Source organism: Carcharodon carcharias, chromosome 12 (assembly GCF_017639515.1).
Source record: "Carcharodon carcharias isolate sCarCar2 chromosome 12, sCarCar2.pri, whole genome shotgun sequence".
Classification (NCBI taxonomy): Eukaryota; Metazoa; Chordata; class Chondrichthyes; order Lamniformes; family Lamnidae; genus Carcharodon; species Carcharodon carcharias.
This window is the reverse complement of record NC_054478.1, coordinates 135,522,867-135,537,136: the sequence shown is the minus strand read 5'-3', so window position 1 is coordinate 135,537,136 and position 14,270 is coordinate 135,522,867. Positions and strand designations below refer to the sequence as shown.

General features: G+C 45.8%; 1 protein-coding gene across 7 annotated transcripts in view; it reads right to left on the bottom strand.

The window, feature by feature from the left end:
• LOC121284769 (disintegrin and metalloproteinase domain-containing protein 23-like) overlaps positions 1-12,082 on the bottom strand; it is a 178,647-nt gene extending 166,565 nt beyond the window's left edge. For all 7 annotated transcript variants that reach the window (XR_005944537.1, XM_041200356.1, XM_041200355.1 and 4 more), the window contains exons 1-2: positions 11,811-12,082; positions 11,031-11,221 (exon numbers count right to left, since the gene is read on the bottom strand). Coding sequence is in view for 6 of the 7 variants with exons in the window: in XM_041200356.1 (XP_041056290.1) it covers positions 11,031-11,221; positions 11,811-11,883 (264 nt within the window). In the remaining variant the exon portion in view is untranslated. The remainder of the gene's footprint in view (positions 1-11,030; positions 11,222-11,810) is intronic.
• Positions 12,083-14,270: the final 2,188 nt, after the last annotated feature.

Below are 14,270 nucleotides of genomic sequence, written 5' to 3'. Positions count from 1 at the left end.
CTCCCCACCCAAAAAGCCCAGGACTTAACTGGATCCGGTCGCCATCAATCTTCTTCATGGAACAGCTTGTAGTCCTAGCAGCCCCAATGCTCCCTTCTGGCACTGAATGAAGTGTACAAAATTCTTACAAGGCTCCACAGGGCAGATGCAGGAAGGATGTTTCCCCTGACTGGGATGGGGTGGGTCTAGAAGCAGGCGGCAATCTCAGAATAAGAGGTAAGCCATTTAGGACAGAGATGAAGAGGAAGTTTTTCACTCAGAGGGTGGTGAATCTTTGGAATTCTCTACCCCAGAGGGCTGTGGGGGCTCAGTGATTGAGTACATTCAAGACAGAGATCAACAGATTTCTAGATATTAAAAATATCAAGGGATATGGAGATAATGTAAGAAAATGGCTTTGAGATAGAAGATCAGCCATGATCTAGTTGAATGGCAGAACAAGCTCGATGGACCAAATAGTCTACTCACGTTCCCATTTCCTATGTTCCTAAGGCGGGACAGAGCTGGGCCAATCAGATTGGACAGCAGCTCTCGAGGGTGGTATTTGCTTCCATTGAGGGGTGGAAATCCCACTTTCTGCTTGTTAAGGCCGTCTGCCCTCTCAGGTGGGCCTAAAAGATCCTGTGGTGCTGCTCTGAAGAGCAGAGGAATTCGCCTTGTGCCCACTAAAGACATTTTTCTCTCTCACCCTGGACACACCCCCAAGTCTGACCCTCACCTGTGCCCCCTGAAGCCCAACGGGTCGCAGGCTTGAACAGATGTGGCAGAAAACTGGTTTAGTCATTCCCCGCCAGATGTGGCTGGTCCCCTTAAAGCACTATTGGGTCCCGGTCCCACCTGCAGGAACGGCTTAATATTCCAGGATCACACTGGAATGCCAAGAGAGCCCCGGCTTCTTTTCTCCGCTGCAAACTGTCTTCTGAAACCCCGTCTCCTCACCACCACCAACAAGTTGGAGTGCTTTGTCACTGAGATTGGAGACCAATTCAATAAGCTGCCTCTGCCGCTTCCCTCCTTTCCCCTAGTCCACTGGACTAAACATCCTGTAAAGCCCCACCCCCTGCCCCAGGCGTGAACTCACATCATTCCCCAGTTTTTTCCCCACCTCGGCCAGGATTTTTAGGACGGCGGGGTTTCCCTTCTTGCCATCCAGAGTCGGCAGGGGTCTGCCTGCCCTGGAGCCACTTAACGCTCCGCAAGCGTAAATTGGCTTCAGGCGGGGACTTCTGCCCCTCTCCCAGGAGGAAGTCCCCACCTAAGAGAGCCGCCGGCCAATCAGATCAGAAGCTGCAGCGGAGCGGACTGGGGCTGAAAACAATCCCCAGAGCCTAAGTCCTAGGAGTCCAGGAGCAGCTAAGTGTGAGGGTCTCAGGGCAGGGAGGGGAGGCGAGGCCTAGGAGGGTGGGCAGAGGGTGGTAGGGGGAAGGGAGGACCTGCAGGGGCCAGGCATTCGGCAGGGGGGGGGGGGTTAGCGCCCGACGTTAAAAAGAGGCTTCTGATGGAGGCGTTTACCACCCCCTCCACTTCCGGACCAAGGCCTAAACTCAGTTTATCTTTGGACATCCTCCCTGCCTTTGAACTACTACTGCCAACCTGAAAATTGAGGCTGGGCAGGGAAGGGCCCTTAAGCTCACTTTGTCCCTGAAAACCATTTCCTGCTTCCTCACTCCTATTTCCACTGACCACCCAGCTTCTCCTCCTGGTCGCCATGCAAGCTGACATTGTTCATGGCTCTCTCATTTCAGGTACTGTCCCTCATCGTGTGACCCTTCCATCCTCGCAAACTACCATCCGCTGTTCAATCTTCCTTTCCTCTCCAAAGTCCTTGAACTGTTTTAGTCTCCTTATCTGAGGAAGGATGTTCTTGCATGGGCGCAGCAAAGGTTTACTCGACTGATTCCTGGGATGGCGGGACTGACACATTAGGAGAGATTGAGTCGGTTAGGATTATATTCACTGGAGTGCAGAAGAATGAGGGGGGATCTCATAGAAATCTATAAAATTCTAACAGGACAAGACAGGGTAGACGCAGGAAGGATGTTCCTGATGGTGGGGGAGTCCAGAACCAGGGGTCACAGTCTGAGGATACGGGGTAGACCATTTAGGACTGAGATGAGGAGTAATTTCTTCACCCAGAGAGTGGTGAGCCTGTGGAATTCGCTACCACAGAAAGTAGTTGAGGCCAAAACATTGTATGGTTTCAAGAAGGAGTTAGATATAGTTCTTGGGGTGAAAAGGATCAAAGGATATGGGGAGAAAGCGGGAGCAGGCTATTGAGTTGGATGATCAGCTGTCATCATAATGAATGGTGGAGCAGGGTCAAAGGGCCAAATGGCCTACTCCTGCTCCTAGTTTCTATGCTGTCACCTCCAAACTCCTTTCCCAGAGCTCCGTTCGAATCCCTCCTATCAGGGCTTGAATATTTCGGATGGCAGGGTTTCCCTTTCCCCTGTCTGAGAAGTCAGCAGGGGTGACTGCCCCACAGCCATTTCACACTCAAGTGAGCATCACGTGGCTGCAGGCGGGGACCTCCACCCTTCAGTCAGGGGGGGGGAAGTCCTGCCTCAGAGAGCTGTCAGCCAATCCGGTTGGCCAGCAGCTCTCTAGTCCCCGCAGCAACAGGAGGTGCAGTGGACAGAAGAGGAAGTGCTTCAAACATGCCAGGGACTAAGTCCCGGGACCGGACGGCAAGGTAGCTTTTGGGGGTCCCAGGACGAGGAGGGTAGGGAAGCCCTGGGAGGGGTGGAAAGTGGGTGAGTGGGGTGTCGGGGGAAGGGGCCAGGAGGGGAGCGACGGAGTTCTAGCAGCCAATGGGCCTTAAGGAGGGTGGGGATGCCTAAAGTCAGAAGGGAGTTCCTGATGGAGGCGCCCCTGCCACCCCCTTCCTGCCCGAGGCCTAACCTGTTCATTTGCGGGCTTCCCCCACACAAGGTCAACCCTCCCGCCATCCTGAAAATTGAGGCTGGGCAGGAAATGAACAAGTGGCCAAAAGTTGGCCACATGAGGGCCTCAACTGGGGCAAGGGCAGGCACCCCTTCCGAGGCCTTGCCCGTCCCAGCGTAAAATCGCTGGGAGGTCGGGGTGGGGGCAAACCTAGAGGGAATCCCGTTCCTTCAATTTTACACCCACACCCCTTCACCTAAAAACCCACTGGCGGAGGAGCGTGAAACTCAGGCCTAGGTTTCTGCCCCTGCCACAGTGCCAAAACGGCTCTTATCAAAGTTACAAATGACATCCTATGTGACTGTGACAAAGATAAACTTTCCCTCCCCGTCCTTCGCACCCTGTCTGCATCCTTTGACAAGACTGACCAACTACACCATATTTCCTCCAGTGTCTCTCCACTGTCGTCCAACTGGATGAGACTGCATTGAATTGTATCCAGAGAACCACCAGTAATGGCTTCTCTTCCTACTCCGTTCCCTTTGGTAGCCACCAAAGATCTATCCTTGGCCTCTCCTATTTCTCACCTGCATGTTTCCCCTTGGTGATGTTATCCAAAAACATGTCAGTTTTCACATGTATGCTGACAACCTACAACTCTACCCCACCACCACCTTTATAAGCTCCTCCACTGTTGCTTATTTATCAGAGTTCCATAAACATTAACTCCCTCCATCGCCGACACACAATAGCAGCAGTGTGTACCATCTACAAGGTGCACTGCAGGAATTCACCAAGGCTCCTTAGACAGCACCTTCCAAACCCACAACCACTACTATCTAGAAAGACAAGGGCAGCAGAGAGATGGGAACACCACCATCTGGAAGTTCCCCTCCAAGTCACTCACCATCCTGACTTAGAAATATATCCCCATTCCTTCACTGTCGCTGGGTCAAAATCCTGGAACTCTCTCCCTAACAGCACAGTGGGTGTACCTACACCACATGGACTGCAGCGGTTCAAGAAGGCAGCTCACCACCATCTTCTCAAGGGCATTTAGGGATGGGCAATAAATTCTGGCTTCACCAGCGACGCCCACATCCCATAAATGAATAAAGGAAAAAGACTGCTTATCCAACATCCAGTACCGGATGAGCAGAAATTTCCTTCAACAAAATATTGGGAAAACTACTACAAAATGCAACTCCCCAACCACCAACTCTATTCCTTTCTCTGGCAACAGTCAGAGGCTGAATCCTGTATCCGAGTCCGGGGTGAGCTTCTGACCACATATGCGTGCCATCTCTAAGACTGCCTATTTTCACATCTGTATCATCGTCCGACTCTGTCTCTGCCTTAGCTCTTCTACCGCTGAGACCCTCATGCATGCCTTTGTTACCTCCAGCCTCGACTATTCCAACCCACTCCTGACAGGCCTCCCACATTTTACCCTCTATAATTTGAGGTCATCCAAAACTCTCCTGCCCGTGCCCTTACTCGTGCCAAGCCCAGTTCACCCACCACCCCTGTACTCATGGACTCCCAGTTAATCAATGCGTGGATTTTAAAATTCTCATCCTTATTTTCAAATCCCTTCATGGCCTTGCCACTCCCTATCTCTGTAATCACCTCCAGCCCCAGAATCCCGGCTTCTTGAGCATCTCTGATTTTAATCACCCCGTGACTTCAGCTGCCTAGGCCCTAAACTGAATTCCCTCCCTAATCCTCTCTCTCCTCTTTTAAGATGCTCCTTAAATCTACCTCTTTCACTCAGCTTCTGGCCATCTGCCCTAATGTCTCTTTATGTGGCTTGGTGTCATTATATTTACTTACAATGTTTCTGTGAAGTGCCTTGAATTGTTTTACTATATTAAAAGATGCTATATAAATAGGGTTGCTATTGTGCCCTAGCCAATATTTATCTCTCAATCAACATCAATAAACCAGATTATCTAGTAATTTATCACTTCATTGTGGGATCTTGCTGTGCGCAAATTGGTCACGTGCTTCCCAAATTACAACAGCGATTACACTTCAAAAGTACCTCATTGGCTGTTAGGTGCTTTGGATCGTCCTGAGATCTTGAAAGATAGTATATAAAAGCAGATCTTTCTTCGAGTAAGATCCAGAATTTCTATAACCTGTGTCAATTCTCAGTTGCAAACCTTTATGCCACTACTCGTGCTACAAATATTCAGCAATTCATTCTGAACACAGGGATGCTCTCCCTTGGCCCCAGTTTCTCCTCCCATTTGAAATCACTATCTCACACTGAGGTAAAGATGCACAACAGCTCCCCAGAAACCATTCTCAACTGGGCTTTCGTCAAAGAGTGAACCCAGAGACCAAGTGCGAGCGCTCTATTCAAACTATGGGTACTGTAGCAACCAGGCCACATACTGGCTTTGTCCAACAGTCACACTTTCCAGCAACTTAAGGCAACCAGTGCACCATTATCTTCCTCCCTAACCCAAGGGAATGAGGTGGAGCTGAGATGAACTGCAGCAGTCCCACACCCTGACCTCGATGAGGTTAGCTAGCTCAACATGGATGAGGGAACCAAGCCTGCTTGTCTCCTGGCTCATAGTCAGTCAACAGTATAGCGTGACTCTGTTAAGTCTAATAATTGTGCTAAACATTTATAGATCACTGGTTAGACCCCAGATGGAGTATTACATTCCATTATGGGCATTAGGAAGAACATCAAGGCCTTGGAGTGGATGTAGAGGAGATTTACCAGAATGGTTCCAGATGTGAGCAAAGGAGCTTGAGGGGACACTTGATAGAGCTGTGCAAGATCATGACAGGTTTAGATAAGGTCAACAAAGCAAAGCTGTTCCCATTATCTCACGGGTACAAGGACCAGGGGACACAGGTTTATGGGTTTGGGAAAGAAGTACAGGGGTGGGGCATGAGAGGAAGAACTCATACCATGAGTAGTAAAGATCCAGAGCTCACTGCCTACAAGGACGGTGGAAGCGGAGAAGATGAATGATTTCAAAAGGAAATTGGAAGGGCACTTGAGGGAAATAAGCCGGCAGGGCTACGGGGATATAAAAGTGGAGGAGGAATGGGACTGACTGGGTTGCTTTACAGAGAGCCACATGGACTCAATGGGCTAAATGGCCTCCTTCTGTGTGGTAATAACTCTATAACCAGAGCGATACCAGGGATGAGAGATTTCGAGTTACGTGGAGAGAATGGAGAAGCTGGGGCTGTTCTCCTTGAAGCAAAGAAGGTTAAGAAGAGATCTGGTAGGAGGTATTCCAAATTAGGATAGGTTTTAATACAGCAATTAAAAAGAAACTGCTTTCAATGGCAGGGGCATCAGTGCCCAGAGGGCACAGATTTAAGGCATTTGACTTAAGAACAAGAGCAAAAAAAGTAGGAGACTTTTTTTTTTTACACAGTAAGTTATTCTGACCTGGAATACACTGTCTAAAAGGATAGTGGAAGCAGATTCAATGATAATTTTCAAAAGGGAATTGGGTTTCTATTTTCTAAAAAGGGAGAAATTTTAACGGTCATAAGGAAAGAGCAGGGGAATCTTTCAAAGAGCCAGCACAGGGACTGTGGGCCAAGTGGCCTTCTTCTGTGCTGCAAAGACTCCACACTATCAAAGAACAAAATTAAGTGATTAAAAAGCAGTTTATCCTCTAATCAGGATTTCATTTTGGTGGATTGAGATTTCTATATTACTAGTCGGAGCTGGAAACAGTTTGATCCTTTGAAATATCATACAAAAACGGGAACGGTAAACCCATCGAGTGGGAACCCGAGGTTCCGGAATCGTACACAGCAGCAGTAAATCAGGTGTATGAGAGCCAATTTTCTGCTTGGAGCCTTCAATTCCCCAGCACTTTAAGTGGGAATGAAAACACACAACTTCCTCATCCATCTGGAAAGCCCATTCCTTAGTGGGAAAAGCAGCCCAGGGGTTCCTGATCAGCGCTTCCAAGGAATGTCACTCTACGACAGGATTGCTCGATGGAGGAAGCCAGTGCTATAAGTCAAGTGTTGAATTTCTAAGCAGTAGTATGAACACAAAGTGGATTCACTCACTGCTTTTTGCAGATTGGGAATACCCTGGGTCTGATTTCATTCATACAACAGGAGAAAACGGGGCTTGGTTTGGACCTTTGGGACCAGATAAGTTTGGGAGTAAACAGGAACCAGTTTGACCCATTGGAATTCTATCACAATGGCCAGAAAATGAAGCAAATTTCAGTCCGTTGACACTCTACAAACAGGAATAAATAGGAAGCAGTTTAGAGAGCAATGGAATTGAATGCAAGTTGTGCATATTTGAAATAAAGAGTTTTGAATATGATCATATATGTTGCAGCAAATAAATAACAATCAGCCATAACTTACACGAACATTTCTTAAATAACACTGCAGAATTGTAATTTTTTATAATTCTATGTAACGTATGTACAAATACATTAACTGTAATATTGCAGTAAACTATTGATACTATTGTTGCAGATATGACAGAAAGCATAATGTGCAACGTGCATAATGAACAGAGCTGAAGGTTGCCAGGCTCCCTGATGGAAAAGGCAATGAGTTTTGGGAGCTGTAGGAGGCCATTCATCCCATCAAGCCACTCCTACCATTCAATTAGATTATAGCTGATCTGCATCTTAACTCCATCTTCAAAAAAATCTGAGTTGCAGCATCCTTCGCAATTGTGTGAGGATGGATGTTTTTTTTAAATATTAATGGGAATATGGTGTATTCTGTGAAGAAGGCTGTGAGTGAGTGCATGTGTGAGTGTGTGTGCACGTGTGTGTGTAATTAAACTGGGGAAGGTTAGTAAAGCTTGTCTGTGGGAGCAGAGAGATGAAAGGTAAAGGTGTTAGATGTATGCATTTGTAATGAGAGGCTATGGTGAAGTTGGATGTACGAGTAAATAGTTGGGTTTCAGAATTTGTATTAGGTGATAAATAAGAATTTGACTTTTCAACTGTTAAGTTTCAATGGGAATTTAGAATGACTAGGGACTTTCACAGCTTACAAAGGTGTCATAGGCAAACAAGGGAAGATTATTTAAATTTTAGTTTACCTGAAAGTGGAGGCAATAGGAAGACATGAAAGGTTTTTATATTTTGGAAAAACTGAGTTCAAAGAGGTGCTCAGAACAATGGACTTTAAGATCAAAAGGGGAAAAGGGTATTTAAGGAAAGATGATTAGTTGAGTTGAGGTGGCTGTGTGGGGGAGATGTCCTGAGACCAGCTCTGTGCTGAGAAAAGTTGTGAATTTGAAGCAGCCATCCAGTCTCAAGCCAGAAAAGTCTTTGTTTTCAGAAAGCAGCCTGTTTCTGAAGTTCCTTCGGATTTCCACAGCAGAGTGGAAGAGAGTGAATAGTCATGTGGTATACCTTTTCTAAAGTGACAGGACTTTTTGCCTTGGGATTACTGGATTTTTATGGTTAAAAATCTAGAAGGGAGCAGTTGCCAAGTAGTTTACTTGTGTGTTCTGACCAAGTGGGTTTTCTGGGGAATGTTTTTGTAAGACTGTTTTAACTGTGTAATTTTAATCTTGTGTGTTTAAGGTTTCTTTATCCTTCTTGCTAATAAATATTTTAATTTTAAAACTCTAAGTGTTACTGGGATCAGTAGTTTTCCCCTCGTTTTCAAATGCAAAAAAAAGTTATGATCAGTAAGGCAAGTTTCCATCTGGGATTTGGCTTGTTCAGCGAATAACATTGGCTGCAGTCGTAACAGTTGCCCTGTGTAAAGGAAATTGGCCAGTGTCAGCAACTAGTGAGCTGAAATGGTTAAACAACAACCATGAGGGGTTGTGATAGACCAAATAGGGAGGGCCTGTTTCAACTAGCAGGAGGGTCAGTCACCAAAGGATATAGATTTAAGATAACTGGTAGAAGGAAAAGAGGAGAGAGGAGATTTTTTTTTCCCCAGCGCGGTTTTGCTATCTGGAATGAACTGTCTGAAAAGGAGGTGGAAGCAGATTCTATGGTAACTTTCAAAAGGGAATTAAATATATATTTGAAAAGGAAAGTTAGGGCTAAGGGGAAAGAGCAGGGGTTGGATTCATTGGATAAGTCTCCAAGAGCCGGCACAATGGGCTGAATGGCCTCCTTTTGTGCTGTAAGATTCTACGATGTGAGGTCTCCTCAGCCAATCAAATAAGATTGCATTTAGGCCAAAGTGTGACAATGGCAGTTTTCCACAGTGTCCTCTCCCTCCGGTGGCATTCAGGTGTTTTTCCAAGGCCACAAACAATCCCCCAGGGATCAGTGAGCTTCAGTTGGTAGCATTCTCATCTGAGTCACAAGGTCATGGGATCAAATCCCACTCTAGAGACTTTAGTACAAAATCCAGGTCAATGCTCCAGCGCTGGACCAGTGGAAAGATGCACTTGGAGCTGTCGCTTTTCGAATGGACCTTAAAATGAGGCTCCGACTGCCTTCTGAGGTGTGTGTGAAAGATCCCAAGGCATTATTCGAAGAGTAGGGGATGTTTCCCTGGTGTCTTGGCCAATATCTATCCCGCAACCAACATTACTAAATTCTGTCGAAGGGTCATGAGGACTCGAAACGTCAACTCTTTTCTTCTCCGCCGATGCTGCCAGACCTGCTGAGTTTTTCCAGGTAATTCTGTTTTTGTTTTGTTTATTACTAAAAACAGATGATCCAATTATCATCACATCGCTGTTTGTGGGAGTTTGCTATGAACGTACTGGAGTCAGGTTTCCTACATTACAATACTGGCCACAAAAGGTTCATCGACTGAAAAGAAACCGTGGTCATGAAAGGCGCTTTATAAATGCAACTCTTTCTTGCTATCACAGTTTGGTGGTGCCCTCACCATGGGCCACAAATGGCTACTTTCCAGGAAGGTCAGTGGATAGCTATCCGGAGCAGGAAGTTCAGCCGAGTTGTCTTCTGCCCATCCCTTTGACATGGAGTTCAACTACAGCATCCTAACAGCCATCCCCTTCTGGCTTATTTCAACTAAATCAAATAGAAAAAAAATCCTGGTCTCTATCACACCACACAATTCGTTTACCTCACCAAATCTTTTTCATCCCGGTGCTCACTGACCTATTCTGGCTCTCCGGTCTGGCAAACTCTGGATTTTAAACATTCTCATCCCTGTATTTAAATTCTTCCATAGCATCACCCCTCCCTATCCCTGTAACCTCCTCCAGCCCTACAAATCTGAGATCTTCTGAATTCCTCCAAGACTGGCCTTGAGAATCCCGACTGGATCACTCCACCATTGGCAGCCATGTCTTCAGCTGTCTGTGGTCTAAACTCTGCAGTTCCCTCCCTAAGCTACGTCCCTCTCCTCCACCTTTAAGGCACCACTTAAAACCTACCTTTCACCAAGCTTTTGGTCAACCATCCTAATAGCTCCTTATGTGACTCGGAGTAAAACATCCTTCTGAAGTGCACCTTGGGGCGTTTTACTACCTTTTTTTTCATTCTATCATGACTGAGTAACTTGCTAGGCCATTTCAGAGAGCAGTTAAGAGTCAACCCCATTGCTGTGGGTCTGGAGTCACAAGTAGGACAGACCGGGTAAGGATGGCAGATTTCCTTCCCTAAAGGACATTAATGAACCAGATGGGTTTTTACAACAAATCGATGATGGCATCATTACTCAAGAGTAACTTTCAATGCCAGATTTTTTATTAATTTTATTTACTAATAAATTGAATTTTAGATTCCACCAGCTGTCATGGCGGGATCTGAATCCCTATCCTCAGGCAATTTGCCTGTGCCTCAGGATTAGTAGTCCAGTGACATTCCACTACACCACCATAGGCATTATATGAAATACAAGTTGTCATTTACATGGCCAACAGTTTAATAACTTTGGATTTCTAAATTAGACTCTGGGTGCAAAAATGCAACTCACAAAGTTAACACTGGAATCAGTGCATTTCTGGTGAAGGGTTAACCAGCAAATCACAATATTAGCCATAAAAATAGTATAAGATTAATGCTGCATATGCCAAGGACTCAATAACCTTTGAATGAGAGTAGAACTGCAGTGACCAGTCTCCCATTCTCAAGGCACTTTCATTCTATACACATCCACCTGAACATTAAGTAGTCCCACCACACCCAAAAAATTAGGAAAACTGAATGGTTTGCTCGCTGTGGCCTCCTTACCTGATGGTGCTTCTGCTGGTTCCTGGCTTTGGTGTCCAGGATGTGATAAGTGCTCTCATTGTCGTCGTGAACGTAATAGATCAAGCGTAAAGGCCACGTTATCTCCCGCTGAGTCGTGTTGCTGCTGTGGGTTAATGCTGCACCAGCATCTGCTGCCAATGGCTCTCCGTCAGCACCGCTCAACTGCATAACTGCTTGCAACAAGCAGGAGAGAAAGAAGAGAGAAGAAAGGCGTTTTCACTTTGCAATGTCAGGCAATTGCAGATAAAGAAATACTGGATAACCAGGCACGGAACACATTAATCGGCGACTTGCTTCTGCATGCAATAAATGAACTGCAGCAGCAAAAAAAAACCCCTCATGTTTACAATTCATTTTGAGATCGTGTTGCTAAGGGGACAAATTCCCCTTGTATTTTTTATTTCACTGTAAAGAATTGTTTCAAATGATGCAATCTCATCGATCCCATCTACAATAAGTCCAAAGCCTACACACAAATAGAAATACCTGTACTTGTGCTGGGAAAAGAGGGGGGTGGGGGGTGGTGGAGATGGAAATTACATTTAAAACTAAATCACGAACACTACTCCAGCCGCGTTCTGCGTCTGAGCAATTCTCAGGGTATCTGCAATGCTTATCACTCTCATCCAGTGCAACATTCAGCCACCAGCACTGCACAGATCTCCCACATTAGTCATTCTGCACTGCATTTCAACATGACCATTCCGTTTTCAAAATGCATTTACATAGGATTTCCCTTCCCATCCCTTCCTTACATACCCGTTGCACCAAAAGGCTGGAGGCTGGAGCACAGGATCAGAGACAAAAAACAGCAGTACCCGGGGAGATTCATGATTCATATTTGTCTCCTTTCTGGCTCTCGCTGGTTAATTCCTTCCTCCACCGACTGCTTCCTTCTTTCCCTACTCAAAGAGGTGTCGGTGTGCGGTATTGGATCCCATCTCGCTCCCTCTTTCCCTCCTCTCCCCTTTCACTCCCCGCACTCTGTCTCAGGAAAGCCTAACTGTGGACATCTTGACTGGTGGCTGCTGAAGCAGGTGCCGCACCTGCGCACTCAGCGTCCCGCCCCATCCCCACCAGTTCAGACAGTCAACCCTGGGCTCCACCAATGCAACACATAAGCCGTGCCTGTCATTTTTATGCTGAATTGTCACTGGACAAATCAAGCTAATTCGCTTATTCATAATTGATTGCAGAACATAATATCAGGCAGTATGCATTATTGAGACTTTAATTATGCTACATTCCTTGGAGAATTACATACTTCTGGCATGCATTAAAACACAAGTGTGTGTGAGTGTTTGTGTGTATTATATATATATATATTTATATGTATATATGGCGCTTTGCAGCTATTCAAGTGCTTTTGAAGTGGAGTTTTCAATCAATTCAAAGACTCTGCAGCACTCAGTATGTCTGTCATTTCTGATCTGCACCCCAATAGCAGAATGATTCACTGTTCATCATGGAGACTGGTTCAAACATGTTTCTAATTCACTCATGAGATGTTGTCACCACCAGGAAACCCAGCATTTATTGCCCATCCCTTGCTTGCCCTTGAGTAGGTACTGGTGGGCCTTCTTTCGGAACTGCTGTATTCCATGTGGTAAAGCTGCTCCAACAGTTTAATAGGGAGCTCAGGGACCCAGTAACCATGAAAGAACAGCCAATATATGTCCAGGTCAGGATGGTGTGTCACTTGGAGCTGATGGTGATTCCCATGCACCTCCTGTCCTTTCTAGGCAGTGCTGGTGAATGGTTTGGTTGACACTGTAGAAGAAGCCTTGGAGGGCTGATGCAGTGCATTCTGCAGATAGTACACACTGCAGCCACAGAGCACCAATGGTAGAGGAAGTACATATTGCAGCCAGTGGGTGAGTGCCAATCAAGAGGACTGTCTTGTCCTGGATAATCTTCTTGTAGCTACATCCATCTGGTCAAGTGAAGATTATTCGATCAGACTCCTGGCTTATGCTTTGTAGGTGGAGAACAGGCTTTGGTGTGTCAGGAGGTGAGCTAATCAAATATCCAAGCTCTGACCTACTCTCATAGCAACAACATATATATGGCTGCTCCAGTTCAATTTCTGATCAACCACCCCCCCTCGCCTTCACTCCCCAACCCCAGGATGTTGATGATGGGGGCTTGATGATGATGATGCCAACTAAAGCTAAAGAGATTTGGTTATGTTCTCTCTCTTGTTGGAAATGGTCATTGCCTTGCCACTTATAAATGTTACTTAATACATAATCACAAGTTTTGTTCCACTGATTTAGCAGTATAGATAATTCAATATTCTGTTTATTTTGGTCAAATACCACTCTAATGTCGAGGTATGCTAATAACAACTTCCTTTAATAAAGCGCATTTGGCATGATAAAATATCCCCAGTTGCTTCACAGGAACATTATAAAACAAATTTGACATGGAGATACATAAGGCGATTTTAGTGCAGCTGGTCAAGAACTCGGTCAAAAAGGTAGACTTTAGGGAATATCTGAGAGAAAGAGAGAGAGGTGTAGAAGTTCAGGGAGGGAATTCCAGACCATAGGGCCTATGCAATGAAAGGCATGGTCACCAATAGTGGGGCGATGCAAATCGAGGATGCTGAAGAAGCCAGTATTAGAAGGGCGCAGAGATCTCGGAGGGCTCCGGGGCAGGAGATGATTACAGGGATAGGGAGGAACATGGGCATGGGGGGCACTCGAAAACAAGGATGAGAATTTTAAAACCAAGGCATTGCTTGACCATGAACCAATGTAAATCAGACAGCACAGGGATGATGCATGAACAACACTTCATGTGAGCAAGGAGAGGGGCAGCAGAGTTTTGGATGACCTCAAGTTTATGGAGGGTCAAATGTGGTAGGCCAGCCAGGAGTGCATTAGAATAATTAAGCCTAGAGGTAACATTAGCATCAGTTCTGAGTTTTCTCTTGCTCCCACTTTTCAGTCTATCCTTGAACAAGTTAAACACCAATTCATTAACTTAAAATGTTCTCAGTCCATCATCTTAATTTGAAACACTTTGGTCCTATCTCTGCTAAATTTCACCTGCTGTGATTCTGCCACTGCAAGACCTTCTCTGGTTCCTTGGCTCCTTCATAAACTCAACGTCCCTCAAGCCATCGTTGTCTTGTATGCAAATTTCACCTATGTGCATTGCTTTTCTGACTGCAGTTTATTCATGTAGATTACAAGGGATCTGAAAAGTGTAGAA